This window comes from Lates calcarifer, linkage group LG15, assembly GCF_001640805.2.
Source record: "Lates calcarifer isolate ASB-BC8 linkage group LG15, TLL_Latcal_v3, whole genome shotgun sequence".
Lineage (NCBI taxonomy): Eukaryota > Metazoa > Chordata > Actinopteri > Centropomidae > Lates > Lates calcarifer.
In genome coordinates, this window is record NC_066847.1 from 10,634,976 (window position 1) to 10,650,180 (window position 15,205).

Consider the following 15,205-nt stretch of genomic DNA (forward strand, 5'->3'; position numbering starts at 1 on the left):
TGCTTTGGTTGATGCATTTACGTCATCAGTGTGTTTCTGTGTCTGCTCTGATTAGCTAAAAGTATGTTGATGGTCACTACTAACTAACTAGCTCAGACTAACTTAGTATGGAGGTGTGGGTGTATGACAGAGGTAATGTAATACATATTTGCATGAGGATGTGTATGTAGAAACAAGACAGATGGTAGCAAAGTTAAACAACATTTTTTAGCATGCCATTTACATATTGTATCTATTAGACTGTATTGTTATCGTTCATGTTTTATTTTTGCAGCAGGATTTTCTTTGCCCCACAAATATGCTCCCTGAGTCCATCTATTGGATTACCCATGCCCCGCCCCGTCCCACCCAATCCAACACTTAGCCAATTATCATCATCTTCATCCTGTGAGTGCCATGGCCAATAGAATTACCCCCTGCTCTCCACAAAACAATCCCTGACATCTGACCTACACTATACTTTAGGCTGGGTTAATTGCAAGAGCTGGAGCAAGCAAGGATTTGTGGTCACTTTTGAAATGTTTTCCTCCGTGTGGAGAGGATGAGGATTTCTCTGGCAACCAAGCACATTAATGACACCCTGAGAGCATCACAGATTTAATAAAGAAATGACAACAATGTCTTGATAGTGGCCATTGCATTGCTAAATAGGATATACAGTATATGTGCAGGCAGTAATGTTTTATACACATAAAAAGACTGTATAGTAACAAGTGAAAGTTTGTCAATAGTAGAAGTCAACACATCTAAAAATATCCGCAATTAGATTAATGACTCACCACTGGCAACGTCCCAGTTGGCTGGGTAGCATTATAGCCTATTAACTGATTTTATCAGGCTTCACCTGTGTTACAGCACTGACCTGAGAAACGTCAGCACTGTCATATATACAGTTGCATCACTCAATGTCAGCACCCCAGCTTAGGCCCAATTACTCATGTATTCCTTGACCCATTATTAATGCAAGCATGTCATAATGAAGCAAATGTGACAATAGGGAAGTCATTTTTAAAATAGACAGTTTAGGGAGAATATTTCCCAATCATGTTTCCAAATAGTCACAGAGTTTATTAATACACCCCGGGTTCCAAAGTTTTAAAAGTAAGAGCACTGATACTGGAATATGCTCCTCACTATAGATGACATGAGAAATGGCAACGTTTGACAGGAAAAGGTTTTTAAAAAGAAAAAACCCTTTCACAGCCCAAACAATGCCTTGGTGAAACAACACTCAAATCTTAAGACTGAAAGAGAGAGGAAAAGAGGAAGGGAGTTGTTCCTAGATAAATATCTGGTAATGGGTTGTAATGACGCTTAATGACAGACGAGAACTTCCCACTGAACACAAGGAAAGAGAGGAACAAACAAGTGACAACAATCTTGATGATTCTGTCCACCATGTTGCAAGGCCTCAAGTTGTGACGTATTTGATAAAGCCCGCAGCTCTTGGGCTCCTTGCTCCCATTTCTACACCCATTGTCCAGAGAGAAAGTCAGCAGCACCTTTAGGTCACTTGTCACAGTTTCCACTGACATCTAAACTCCTGATTCAACACTGAGGTAAGCAATGCTATTTGTATCCATCACTTCAGAACTTACAGAGCAATTTTGGCTATTTTTCATTACTCGTGAATTGTTTAAATATCATTATCTCTCTATTTCCTTAATCAATACTTTGTATTGTCTTGTAGGAGTAAGAGCAGTGCCTGAAAAATCTCATTTGACCATCTGACAAAGGAATTAATACAGACATGACAACCAAGATGGAAATACTTGACCCTTCAGCTCTATCAGATGTCACCTCTACCGTCACCTACAACCCTAAATCTGAGACAGTGACCTTACCAGGAGGGCTCACCTCAGTGGCGGGCATCACCGTGGTGACTGGAGGTACTGAACTGTCCTGTGCATCCTGCATGCTGGCGTTTTGTTTTTGGAAAACTCTCATCGGCTTCAGTTGTATAGCCGTGGGCCTGTGGGACCAACTGAGCCAGTCTAAAGGACACACTTCTCACCTACTGGGACTGGGATTGGTGATTCTGGCGATCAGTTTCGTGGGAGTGGGAAGCGTGGTGGTGTATGACCTCCTGACAAAGAAGGCCAGAGAGATGACACGAGAGCAGAGGGAAGATGGAAAAGAAGTTCTTGTAGAGAGTGGGAGGGTTATTAAAAAAGTCACAGTATAAAAAAAGACATTGCAGAATATAAGCTAAACTGATGAAACACACAGTCGTACTGGACAGGAAAAAACCTTCCTGTTGCGCTCACTCCCTGTCAGCACCACTCTACCTCCTCCTGTTCTCCCCTTTATCTCTCAATCTCAATGCAATTCCTGTTATCCAGGGAAGCTTAAGATATTCCTTCAATTTTATGCTACTTTCTACTTCTACTCCACTACATTTTAAGGGAACTGTACTATAGCTTATCATCAGCTGTGATTACACAGAGCAGATACACACAGAACACATGAGCAGCTTATGAAATATGATTTGTTGTGTATGATTTTTTGCAGTGTTGTAGATTAAGCTACCCAATAGTATAGTAAATAATGAAAAATATAATAACTTCATCCAGTTTCAATATTTAACACATAAATACACCAGTAATAATTGTATAGTATAACACTCCAAAAGGGGACAATTTGCTGTCTGATAAGTACAGTTTGCTTGTAATACTTCTGTATTTCTACTTCAGTAAAATTGTGAATTCAGTATATTTACTAATAGTATAGTGTTTTTATTTTGAGGTATTGCTACTTTTGCATGTACCATGCAGACAGATCATGTAGAGTATGCAATAAATGGACAATAAAATGCAGTGTGTGTGTTTGTGTGTAAGAGAGAGACAGCAAGTGAAAGAGAGAGGGGGAGACAAATTCAGAAAGAAAGAAAAGAAAGCAGAAGCAGATCAAAGGGGGGGGGTAGGTTACAGAATGCAGAAGTCTGTTATGCTGTGTTACACCTTATGCCTGTAGATGCATAAGTGGCCAATGTGAAGTAAGCCAAGCATCATACAAAAAGTGGTTAAAAACTGGAAAAAGACAAGATATCATAACAAAAGTTTAGGCCTAATGTACTAGAAAAATCAATCAGTGTTGTGACATTTTGACCTGTTGATAACATGAAACTCAGTCATCATTCATGATTACATAATTCAAGAGTATAAGTATAAAGTGCAAAACACATAACAATGAGTGGAACAGTAAAATACCTAGACTTGTTTTAGCTACACATTAGCCTGAGATAGCAATAAACTGTGTAGGTAATAGCTAGGTTAGCTTGGCAGCCACTGAACTGAAAACTAACTTAGCTTTTATTACAAATATAGAGACAAAATAACTAAATGATTGTGGTACCTACATGTAATGGCTCAACAAGGGCATTCAGAGGATTTATTGTCAATATTTGCTTGATCATAAATCTGACAAAATGGTGGGTGTAAAATGCAAAATGCAACTGCCATGGTCACATAGGCCTGTAGCACTACTGGTTGCTATAGCAACATAATGTTCCACTGAAACCAAAAACTGATGACAGATTAACTTCTGCATATAAATCTGACACCACTGTGTCAACTAACTGCTGGTGGTTTTTTTGTTTTGTTTTTTGTGGTAAATCAGTAGATTTACCACAAAAAAGGATATGTAAGATGTGTGCTTGCTCTGGAATGAATACATGACAAAGTAATAAAAGCAGGACAGGATTTTATCTTAAATGGCTACTGAGTGCAAGCCAACAGAACAGAAACCAAGAATATCAGCATAAATCAATAGGTTTACTGACTTACAGTAAATGTTGTTTCCTACAATCTCTCACTGTGTGAAATAGTAATGTCACCTTCTGTCTAACTTGTTTTCCTATTAAATATCCTAAGCGAAATTTTCATGATAAATACAGGCTTCTGAACAGATGCCTGCAAATCAGTCTATTGAAAATTATCATCGGTTGCAGTCCTGTACAAAATATTGTAAATTAGCTCCAACTTAGCCAACCACAAAAATAAAATGCTGCTCACATGTGAATGCATGAGTAATAAACCTAATATTGCTATCAAATAATAGTGTAACCCACACAGACATTTAGCACTTTTACTTTTAGTGTTTTAAGTGTATTTTTCAAGCAACATTTTCCGCGGAGGACCAATCATTGTAATGTAGTATTTTTCTGAAGGGTCTTAGGTAAGGGTCTGAATACTTCTTTTACCCCAACAGAGCAAACATTGTTTCTTTCTGACACTATTGTAAACACTTAGGTTTACATAGGAAAAGAGATCAGCTAGTCCTCAGGTACGTGAGGCATTTGGACAGGTATCACACTGGGCTGCGCTCTACTCAGATCACCTGACAGCCTTTCGTGGTCACATGTTATCGTTCAAGTTTCAGGAAACTTTTTTTTCCTCCTTCTGAAAACAAAACTGCCATGTCCCGCCTCTGCTTGTCGCCTATTGGCTACAACTGACAACTTCAGCGCTCAGATTGGCCAGAGGGAAAGACATGTATGCGTACATCACAATCAAACAACACCCCCTTCTTTAAAGTCGTTTAAGTGTAATTGATATCGACTCTGACGAAAAAACGGCTGGACTTTCTTTATTTTGAGGCAGAGAAATGAAAGTAAGCAAGGAGTCCGCTGTGAAGGTGAGTTAAACGGCAGTTGAACAGCGCGACGACAAATTCACAACTTTGTAAAGTTGCTACCAAAGTTCTCTCAAGGTGTCCACTGTCAGTCGTGTTACTTATTTATACAGTATGCCAATTCAAGTGTGTCATTTCCAAACGTTTGCCTTCTTCTCGGCTAACAGAGAGGGCTAACTAGGCTAATTATCGATGATCACTTTGGTGTGTTTATGTGTAACTGTTTGAATTTCTGCGTGCTGTTTGTGTAGCTGTTTCAGGTTTGGCTCTCGGTGCAACACATTGCATAATCCTGATCAGAGACACATGAATATTTAACATAAAGATCCGCTGTTTCTTTAATATGTATGGTAGGATAAATGCCAAAGGTTCTTTAAAGCATACTGTCGAGACTGTAAAATCTAAAACTATTGTAAGAACCATAAATTACATTCCACTTTGAACAGCATGCAAGACGCCTTGCTAAATATGTGGTTACTGTAAGACTGCAGCTAGTGATTATTTTCAACTTCAACCTGCTGTGTATTTTCTCGAGTACTAATTTTGTCCTTTAGATGTCAGAAAATAGTAAAATATCCCGTCACAACTCCCAGGAACTCAAGGTGACATCTTGAAATTGATTGTCTGGGGCATTGTTGAAAGGATTAGTTGATTAATCGATTATTTGACTGACAGAAAATATGAGCTGTTTGCTTGGGGGGAAAAAAAGCAATTTGATTATGTCACCTCCAGCTCCTGGTAGTTGTTATTAGCTTTTTAAGACTACTTTTAGTCATTTTGCAGACAAAATTATTGATTGATCAATCAAGAAATTGACTGGCAGATTAATTATAAGAATAATTTCAGGTTGCAGACCTTGTTTTGTCTGAAGAGAAGGCCAAAGCCCAAAGATATTCAGTGTACTATCACAAAAAACTAAGTAAAGAAGGAAATGCTCTGCATTTTTGCCTTAAATTATTAATTAATTGTTAAAAATTGCAGAATAATATTTCTTCCAACTGAGTCATCAGCTATTTGTTTCAGCTCCTCTGGTAACATTGCTCTTGTTTTGAGTGTATTCAACTCACTGAGCAGCTGATGTAAGAACAAACTTCTATCTGGCTTGAAAAATGTTGGCTTTAAAGGGAAATAAATCCAGGCATGAATGTGTGACTGAGTGTAATCTAAGCTTTAAGTTTGTGTTGCTCTCTAAGCCTGAAATTAGTTACTGATCTTTAATGAATATCTTTTTAGTGTATACACTGACCCTGAATCAGCCATTGGAATTCAAATTTCATCCTTACTGCGCAGATACTATGTTTTTTGTTTGCTGTTAAACAAACAATGTTAGTCACGGATTATAATAGCAGACAACCGCGTGACTGTGTTCAGCCAGTTATCATCTCACAGTAATTAGTTGAGAAAGAAAATGCACGTCTCTGCTTGTGTATTGCACAAAACAGTTGACTGCCCTTTTGCAGTTAAATGTAACAGCAGTGTAGAAGAGACTGATTATCATTTTATATCATTATGTTTTCTTTTCTTTTTTTTCAGGATGGACTCTAAGACACCCTTGGATCACAGATAAACCTCACAGTACAGAAATGGCCAGCTGTTTAAAGTCTGAGAGGATGCTGCCCTCATCAAGTTCAAATGAAGCATAAAGTTGTGGAGGATGGGTGGTGCTGGTGTTGACAGAAATGTTAGAAAGCTAGATAAACTAGTTGTATTAGTTGGTGAGGAAGTGTAGTCAGGAGAGCTGCACTTTGCCACAGAATCATCAAATCATTTACCTGTGGCCTTGAGTCCAAGAAGCCATTTTGAGAGTTAATACAGCAGATAAAAAAATAATTCGCTGATGGAGTACAGTGAAAGGGTGCTGTGTGGGACAGGGGAGGTGGAACTAGATCCCAACATTGTGAGTGAGGAGGCTGGAAAACTGTATTCAGAACTACAGGTAAGGCATCTTATTGACTTATTTTTGTTTTCCATACCATTGTTGTTTCCAAGAAAAAAAAAAAAGTTTTTCTGAGGGAAATCATTATTTGACTGTGGTTGTACACACCTGGTTTCTCACTCTGGTGCTTTGTGCTATCACAGACAGTTATTGAGACCCATGGCGAAGGTGTGGTTGAATCCCTGGTACCTATATTTGTGTGGGTCCTGGAGGGGCTGGCCAGCTGCAAAGCCCAGCTGAGAGACAGGGAGGAGGAGGCGGAAAGGGAGAAAGCTGAGCGAGAAGAGCTGCTGGAGAGATACCAAGCAGAAAAAACACTGAGGAAAGATAGTCAAGAGGTGGGGGCTGATAGAAGTGTTGATGTTGTGTGATTTGACTGTGCTCAGAGCTGCTAAATCATTTTGTTTTGGGGTTTTTTAGAGGTATCTGGAGCTGGATGACCAAATTGAACAGGAGAGGAGAGCCATGAGGGGAAGGGAAAAGGAGAGAGAACGACGACAGAAAGAGCTAGAGAAGAAAGCAAGAGAGCAAGCTGATCAGTGTGAGTATTTGAATATTAACTTTGACAAATGGCACATTAGTCACACATTTCAAGCGTGTAATTGTTTCTTTTCATCTTTGTCTTTTTCTCCTTCCCTCCTGTGCATATCATGACTAGATAAACTTCATACACTGTAGTTCTTCTCCACCAAGTTTTAGACACCTGGACTGTGTCCTGCTTTATCACTAGCTGTATTTGTTATGTTTTCTGACAGTGGTGGCCTTGGAGGAGCAGAAAGCAAATCTGAGTAGAGAACTGAGCACACTGAGGCATACTCACAACAAGGTCAGATACTGCTATTTAGTCTGTAGACGTTTGTGCTGTTGTATCCCCAGACAGTGTGATACAATATTTATCTATTATATTTCCTACATGTTCTCTTGTGTAGTTGGCTCACACGTATCGGGAACTTCTGGAAAAGAGAAAGGATTCTGAAAGGGATTCTCCTTTAAGGTTGTGCATGATTGCCACTTTTTAAAAGTTTTTAATCTGAAAATAAATGTTTATACTTTATATAATTTCCATGGCAGCAGCTTTATTGTGAACCATATATGAGCTACTGTGGGCTGTAGCCAACAACAAAATCGAGAAATTCCACTCTAAACTTGTCCCCATTTTTATGTGCTACCTAACATATAACAATTGCATATAAAACAGTAGTGTCACAATATCTCAGTTTACCTCTACAAGGATACTAAGTATGCATTATATGTAACTTAAAAACTGTAACTTAAAAATGTCAGTTTGAGAACATTTTATCTAAATGTGAGTTTAGTTTCTCAGTTGCACTTGGCAACATTTACTCACTACACTTTATTCAGATGACTTTTTCTTACTGTGTAACTCTGCATGTTACATTTAGGAATCATGTACGTCCTAAGAATGCTGAATTTCCATCCAACCAAGTTTTGTCAGAATCCAGTGTTAATGAAAAGGTAAACATATTTGCACTTTTTCACATCAGTATTTCAAACAATTTTAAGAAAGATTTAAGCAGATAAGCAGCTGTAATGTCCTGCTTTTCTTTAGCAGATGATTCAAAGACCACATTCGCTCTCTGGTCCCCCCTGTCTGGAAGATCTGGTTGCCAAGGAAGAAGCAGTAAACTCCACCACAGATCAGTTTGTCGATGATATCATAAGCTCCACTCCTGAGCTGGCACAGTTTCATGGCTGTGTGGATGCAAGGTAATAATCTGATAACCTAAACCTAGTTGTGTCAGTTGAAGGTCTGAGTGGAAAGTATGAAAATCACTAACTAAAATCTCTTTAGCTGACCAACAAATTAACACACAGCACATCAAACATTCTTGGTTTTTCTCATGTGTTTTTCTCTTGCATTTGCCATCGTCATCATCATCAGTACTCCAGATAGACCTAATACAGAGGAGTCACTGAGAGACGAGTCGGAGACCAGCTTGGAGGATGAAATGAGGACGGTGGAGGATGAGGGAGAGAAGGAACACAAAGTTGAAGAGGGGAACAGGCTTGAAAAAGAGGATGAAGTGGAGGAAGATGATAGCATGGAGTGGGAGCTACGCAACAACGACTCTGTGTTTTCTGAACTGTCAGAGCTGAGTCGGGATTACGTGGAGAGCGTAGACCGAGGGGCCAGTGTCAGAGGTAAAGACATATAAAGAAAACACACTTAAAGACAATTTTCACAAACTGGTTCATGTACTTTCTCTTCATCTCATCAGACATGTTGTTAACAGTCACAAAAACTGCACAATCCCGATGTCATTTTATGACCCACTGCATATACAAACAAGTATCTCAAAGCAAATCTAACACTGAACAATCACAGACACAAAGTAAGTGATCACAGACATTGGAGGTGACAGAAGGTTGGTTTGTAAAAATAATCTGGCAACAGTGAAAAATATTTATACGCTGCTAACATGAAGTGCAAGTACGTTAGTGAAAAAGGTTTCTTGCTGGAGGTTTCATAAAGCTTGACTTCCCTTTTAACTGTTTTGCACCATCCCATGTAGAGCAATTTTTTCTTGGATGTGAATGCAGAGTAAATAATGACATTTAGACCTGGTGTAAATTTGCTTTCAGTGTTGTAAAGGGTGTGCAACTGTGTTCAAACATTTTAATTTTCTTTTCTGTGTAGGCAGTGCAGACCAGTTTGAGGAGATTCTTTCTCAGTATGAGGAACTGAAAGTCACCCAGTGAGTCCTATATTTAATTTCTCAGACCCTGTTAAGTCCAGTGTGATTTTTGAGTGTGGAGGGGATTTTCCAAACACTTCTAGTTCTTTCTTCAGAAGAATAAGAGGAGATAATATTACAGCCCCTAAATCTTTGGAACTGTTGACTCAGTTTACCGAAGTGAAGTGATTTCCTTATTATCTTAACACATCAGTCTTTTGACTGTGTCTCTCTTTATCAGTGAGTTAGTAGAAGCTGCCCGTAAGGCTCTGATATCTCGGGTGGTTGAGCTGTCTGATGACCGTTCAGCTCTTAAACTGGAAGTGACCTCTCTTCAGGAAACAGTCTCTCGACTAGAGGGGCGGATGAAGGAGAAAGAGGAGGAAACGAAGAGGTCTCCTTGATATTTTCCATATTTTAAGATCGATTGTTAATTCTTTTAGTTTTTGGAAAAAATAATTGCATTTATTTTTGTTGTTGTAATACTGTATATACTGCATGACAATAACTTTGTGCTTTGTGTCCACTGTTTTTCATAGACTTCGGAAAGAACTGGAAGCTTGCCAAGTGGAGGATTCTGATGTAAGGAGTCGTTTTTATTTTAACTTCACTTTTATCCACTGTATCACTGCATTGCTGAAGCTTTTTTAAAATCTATTAACCGATGTATTACACCAATGCATGTACCCCATTAAATAGCTTAAATCTTCCTGTTCAGGCCTCTCTTATCACATCCATGCGCCACTTCTCTCGTTCTGAAATGGCTCGTGTTGTTATGGAGAAGAACCAGTACAAGCAGCGTCTGTTCGAGCTGCAGGAGGCAGTAAGACGTAGTCAGACACTCAGGTAACTTTTTCACTAAAACTGAAGTAATAACACACTGTATGTGTTTTTTTTCTCTGTTGTCATTTTATTTGGTTTAAATTTGATGTCTTTTCCAAGAGAGAGTTTAACATTCACTCCAACACAGCTTTGGTTCAGGTTTTTGCTTTTTACTTTTTTCCTTATAGAGCAACAAAGGAAGAGAGACTAACAGAGGATAAAAGGTCAAGTGTTTGGAGAAAGTAAGTGTTTGTATTATCTTTCAGGTCATCTAATTTCATTGCCATTGAATGTCCTCATAACACACAAAAGCAGGTGCAGCTTTGCTCTGCACATTAACATCCTGATCTGGGGCCTCTGCTGCTCTGTGCCAGAGAATAAAACAGCCAGTTAAGCTTCATTAAGATACTGAGATATTGTAATTATGGATAGAGTGCGTCAAAACAACCTGGAAATGTAGGAGACAATATGGCGGAAATTAAAACAAATAGGAAAGTTGAATTTGGCATGATATCCATAATACCAAGATGTGACATTCACCAGGTTGTTTTGACCCTCTGTATATCAGTTGGTAACATGCTGTAGTCAGACAGTAGTTTATGGTCTATATACAACACTGATAATCTTTTCTTAATTGAAGGTTCAACCGCTTGTTTGGCTTGTCCAAGGAGCCGTTTATCCCACCTCCTGCTTCTGCATTCCCCCTGCCAGCTTCCCCATCAGTCTCTCGCACTCCTGTGGGGTCTCCACAGCTACCAGCTGTCAGTCAGACTCAGGCTGAGTAAGCATCTGTTTCCGGTCATGTCACTCCTCAATTTACATCATTATTTCCAACAAAATAGAATCATTTTTAATGGCTTGGTAAAGCTGATTAACACCCGGAGCGTTCCCCCTAGGTCTGCTTCTCATGCTGCTCTCTCACCTCGTGTCAGGAGGAGGGAGCTCTACAGAGAAATTCGCTCACACATTTGGGGAACTCTGGGAAAACAGCAGATACATGGCTGGAGCACACCACTGGCAAACACCCAGGTAGTAGAAATGCATACATAGGTACACAGGGAAGGGAGACGTGTGCATCTATCCGCAATCGTAAGAATATATTGGTGACTAAATGTTATTATTGTAGGAGTCACAGGAACCTGTCCCAGAGCCTAAAGATGTGCCTGTTCTAGTGCAGCTCAGGCTGTTGGATCAAAGAGACTCCACTGCTAAGGTGAGTCTTGCAACTACAATATCCATGTGAACCTGTAAGACTTTACATCACACCTGTGGTACAGTTAAACATGTTTTTTTTTCCAGCTGAACTGTGCTGTTGCTGTCACACCTGACGTCTCGGGAGAGGCCACAGTAAGTCTGTCATTATCCTGATTAAATAGCAACTCTAATCATCATGTACATGTACAGTGCCATCCAACCATAACTAACTCTGCCCAGGGACAAGTTTCATGCCACTCATCTTTCCAAACTCCATATTCGTCCCTCTCCGCCAGTGTTCTGTGTGGGTAGTTTCTGGTCCTGCCTCCAGCAGTGATATTACAGTGATTGATCCTGCACGGTCCAACACAGTACTGGATCAGTTCAGCCTCCCTCCCACAGCTCCTGCACTCTGCATCTCTGCTGTGCCTCCCATAGGTCAGTGCCAGTACAATGGGCTACAGCAGCTGCCTAAAGATAACACGCTGAATGTATTTGAATGTATTCTGCACTTACATTATCCCCTCATACCATACTGATATTTTACTAGAAAGGTCAACACTGCTCACTTGGCTTTTTCTCTGACTTAATCTTGCTGGTGTTGTTTTGTCAGGTGACACTGCAGGAACTGTGTGGATTGGAACTCAGGAAGGAAGGTAGTGCCTGCTGAATAAGCATCTCTGGAATAATGCTGTCTCTGAGTAAAATGCTTGTTGGGAAAGCATTCTGACCGGCTTGCTCTCTTCTTTTTCCCCTCCTCCTGTTTCTCTCACCGTTTCTCTCTCTCTCACAGTATACTGGTACACTCAGCCTCTGCTGGCAGGAGGCGCTGTCTGCAGTCGGTTTCCCTCTCAGAGGGTGTTCACTCACTCACGTGAGTGGTCTGCTCTGTGTTTGCACTGTACTTGTGTTAGATTTAAGTATTAGCATTTAATTATTGTCTATGTCCTAACATGTCACTGAGTTATTTTTATGTCTTTAAGTTGTACTCTGCGTTGACTCAATCTCACAGGTATACCCAGGGTCAAGTCATAGCTGGTTTAGCTGATGGGACTTTAGCCTTTTTCTCACACAGTTCAGGTAATGGTTTTCTGTTTCCTCTTTATAGCTGATATCTGTCTCATGTAATCTATCCCTCCCTTATGTTATGATTGATGCTTGGAGACTAAGTAATGGAGGCTGTGATTGACAGGTGGCTGGAATCTGCAGTCACACTCAGTGATGCCGCTTGGAGCAAACCCTTTGCAGCCCATTCGCTGCTGCCTCGCAAAAGGCGGCCGCTTTTGGGTGGGATACTGGAACAGAGTCCATGTGGTTGACATTGAGAGCAAGAAGGTTGAGGTAGGAAAAAAGAGGAGGTACTTGCATTGTTCGTGTCTCCTGCCCACACTTGTCTTTGAGCTCACAAACGTTATCTCTGATCTTTCTGTACAGCAAACATTCTCAGTGTCTGAGCGCAACGAGCAGCAGGTTCGTTTCCTTTGTGCTGGTGGAAGTGGTGTTTGGACGTCTTGTCGTCTCGACCCAGTCCTCAGGCTGTATGACTGGACCACTGGCCGGCCACTTCAGGAAGTCGATTTTGCTGCTTTGGTCACTAAAACATTAGGTGCTTAAGCTGTAATTTTTTTTTTCATTATGAAGTGATACATTTACAGTTGAACATCTACAGTGGGCCTTTCTTTTAGCTCTGGAATCTACAGTTGTTAATGTTTTAGGCTCAAAATGTACCGCTAACTGGTTGTGATGAGCACTCTAACAGAGAAATCTGTTGACTCTACCTTTTGTTTCCCTGCTCTCAGTTTTCTCATTGATAAAAGAATTTAAACATGTGGTATTTCTGAATCAGTTACTTAATATGTAAAAGAGTTGTATGTTTTGCAGCCTGGTATTGTTGCCAAATGCCCGCAACTTCCTCTGTGGGTATGTTGTAACAATTCAGAATCAAACTGTTAAAGATCTAAAAAGAGCAGCTGTGATAGTAAAGGGAATAAGGAGTCAGTCAACAGGTCGGAATATTTGTATTTATATTGGCTTATTATATTGTGTTTATGCCCAATCTGAAAAAATACATTTCTCCTTCTTAGTTCTTAACTCTTTCCTGCAGCCCAGCTAACATGTTCCTGTCTCCCTCTGTAGGCCAGCCCTTCCTGACACTCTCACCTCTCCAGATCTCGTCTCTCACAGTCATCTCTGGCCGTCTGTGGGTGGGCACCGGAGGTGGTGCCATTTTCTCCATCCCATTATCCATCAGTGAGTTTTATTTAGACTGAGAGTATTGGCGCTTTAATTTTATATTGTGAGAAATGTGCTCTATCAGGTATCACCCATATCAATGACTGTCCACAGCATCAGAAGACATTTCCATCCCGTATTGCTCCATTGCATCAGCCCAGCTGTGTTACCATGGACACAGGCAAGCTGTCAGATTCATCATTGCTGCATCAGGTAAGAATCTGAAAGCTGTTGCTCAAAAAATTTCAATAACTTGTTGGTTCAGGGAGATCCTTCGCAGTACATGTGAATGCTGTGTTTGTCTCATCTATGTGCCACAGGTTGTTTGATGACCTCTCCTGGCAGCAGCACTGTTACTACCTCTCAGCTCATCCTCAGTGGAGGAGAGGGCTACATCAACTTCAGAATTGGTGAGTTAAAGAACTGGAAAATATCATTGTACATCATCATTGTACCTTTTAGTCAGTTCTCAGTTTATTTAACGCCTAACTGGACCACCTGCTTCCACAGGAGACGACGCAAGCGACGGATCGATTGAGCTGTCCCAAGCTACACCGCAACGGTCTGAACGCAGTCACATGATCATTTGGCAGAATCCCACCCCATCTGTGCCCAGCCCTGCCCTCTGACATGGTTCACCTCTGAAGTTCTGCCTTTTTTTGAACAAGATAAAGATCAAACAGACCATTGGAAATTGATGGAACTGAATGAGCCAACTTCTTGGTGTGGCAGCAATAAAAGTATCCTTTAGAAAATATAGGATTTATGCTGTTTCATCCTTCTTTACCTCATTTATTTTTTTACATCTCTCTTTTTACTGGATTGTCCTAATCTATGATGATGCCTTACTGTGTGCCTAGGTCACCTGCCTGATTGTCACCAGATCATTTTAACCTTTGCAGTAACAATGCATTTAGTTTCACTGACAGACAGCTCTGATACATTTTCTACTGCTTGTTGAAGAACGTGCAGAGTCGTTGTTCACATCCTCATTCCATCAAGTGGCACCATGTCTCTCTGTGATACATGTTTTGATCTTAAAGTTAGACTTGATTATGTGGCTGCTCTTGAAGCTGCTGTGTACAGACTTTGTTGTTAAATGTAAACTGGAAACTGGTGTTAACTCTCCTGTCAGCGTAAAGACAATCAGACACTCATCTCTTCTCTCCTGATGCTGCATTGAGATTGGTGATAACTTTTGTGATGTGTATTTTTGCAAAATCTAGCCTAAGTATTAACTCAGATTCTACCCTTCCACATCGCATGTGGTGTAGTTACAAATAACTGCACATTATAAATGTTTGTACATGTGTGTCTGATATCCTATCTCCTAAAGGAACGATTTCAGTGCCTGTCCTCAGAAGTTATTTATTTTCTCCATCAGCTCTTTGAATAGCATGAAATGCTTTTGGTGTCTTAAGTTATTTTAGGTTTCATTTGATTTCAGTATCTTTTGTAAAATAAGGGAGATAAATTCCTTCAAGTGTCTTTTGCAGTATTTATGTGCAATTACAAGTTTGTGCACACATGTTGTCATAGTAGCTCCTCATCCTTCTTGGTAAGACAATTAAGACTTGAGTATTGGTGTTGGCTCAGCTGTGTCCACACATTATTATCATCATCATCATTAAAAATGACATCAATGGTTAATGTAGTAACTTTGATTCTGAGTGGTATTGTCATAATCTGGTGC

The 15,205-nt window shown here is 40.1% G+C and overlaps 2 protein-coding genes across 4 annotated transcripts; both read left to right on the top strand.

The window, feature by feature from the left end:
- Positions 1 to 1,401: 1,401 nt before the first annotated feature.
- LOC127143320 (transmembrane protein 100) lies at positions 1,402 to 2,816 on the top strand. Its single transcript, XM_051076071.1, has 2 exons — positions 1,402 to 1,559; positions 1,691 to 2,816. Exon 2 carries the CDS (start codon positions 1,751 to 1,753, stop codon positions 2,183 to 2,185), a length of 435 nt encoding a protein of 144 aa, XP_050932028.1. The 5' UTR covers positions 1,402 to 1,559; positions 1,691 to 1,750; the 3' UTR covers positions 2,186 to 2,816.
- A 1,660-nt stretch (positions 2,817 to 4,476) lies between these two features.
- On the top strand, positions 4,477 to 15,176 carry si:dkey-17m8.1 (C-Jun-amino-terminal kinase-interacting protein 4). Of its 3 annotated transcripts, none has more exons than XM_018682652.2 (28): positions 4,477 to 4,635; positions 6,166 to 6,568; positions 6,712 to 6,906; positions 6,989 to 7,109; positions 7,324 to 7,394; positions 7,498 to 7,562; positions 7,972 to 8,044; positions 8,139 to 8,296; positions 8,472 to 8,731; positions 9,228 to 9,285; positions 9,506 to 9,658; positions 9,804 to 9,846; positions 9,983 to 10,110; positions 10,275 to 10,328; positions 10,727 to 10,867; positions 10,983 to 11,115; positions 11,213 to 11,299; positions 11,386 to 11,433; positions 11,577 to 11,718; positions 11,894 to 11,936; positions 12,074 to 12,154; positions 12,293 to 12,360; positions 12,473 to 12,621; positions 12,715 to 12,886; positions 13,417 to 13,530; positions 13,627 to 13,725; positions 13,833 to 13,922; positions 14,023 to 15,176. In XM_018682652.2, the coding sequence occupies exons 2-28, from the start codon at positions 6,470 to 6,472 to the stop codon at positions 14,139 to 14,141; spliced, it is 2,964 nt and encodes a 987-aa protein (XP_018538168.1). In that variant the 5' UTR covers positions 4,477 to 4,635; positions 6,166 to 6,469; the 3' UTR covers positions 14,142 to 15,176. The 3 variants fall into 3 exon arrangements, with proteins under 3 accessions (XP_018538168.1, XP_018538171.1, XP_018538169.1); XM_018682655.2 differs by having other exon boundaries at positions 11,019 to 11,115; XM_018682653.2 differs by having other exon boundaries at positions 8,142 to 8,296.
- The last annotated feature ends 29 nt before the right edge of the window (positions 15,177 to 15,205 follow it).

Coding starts and splice junctions, on each gene's coding strand:
- LOC127143320 (XM_051076071.1), top strand. CDS start 1,751: ATGACAACCAAGATGGAAATACTTGACCCTTCAGCTCTATCAGATGTC.
- si:dkey-17m8.1 (XM_018682652.2), top strand. CDS start 6,470: ATGGAGTACAGTGAAAGGGTGCTGTGTGGGACAGGGGAGGTGGAACTA. Junction 8,297..8,471: donor CATGGCTGTGTGGATGCAAG/GTAATAATCTGA, acceptor CATCATCATCAG/TACTCCAGATAGACCTAATA. Junction 9,847..9,982: donor GCCAAGTGGAGGATTCTGAT/GTAAGGAGTCGT, acceptor CTTCCTGTTCAG/GCCTCTCTTATCACATCCAT.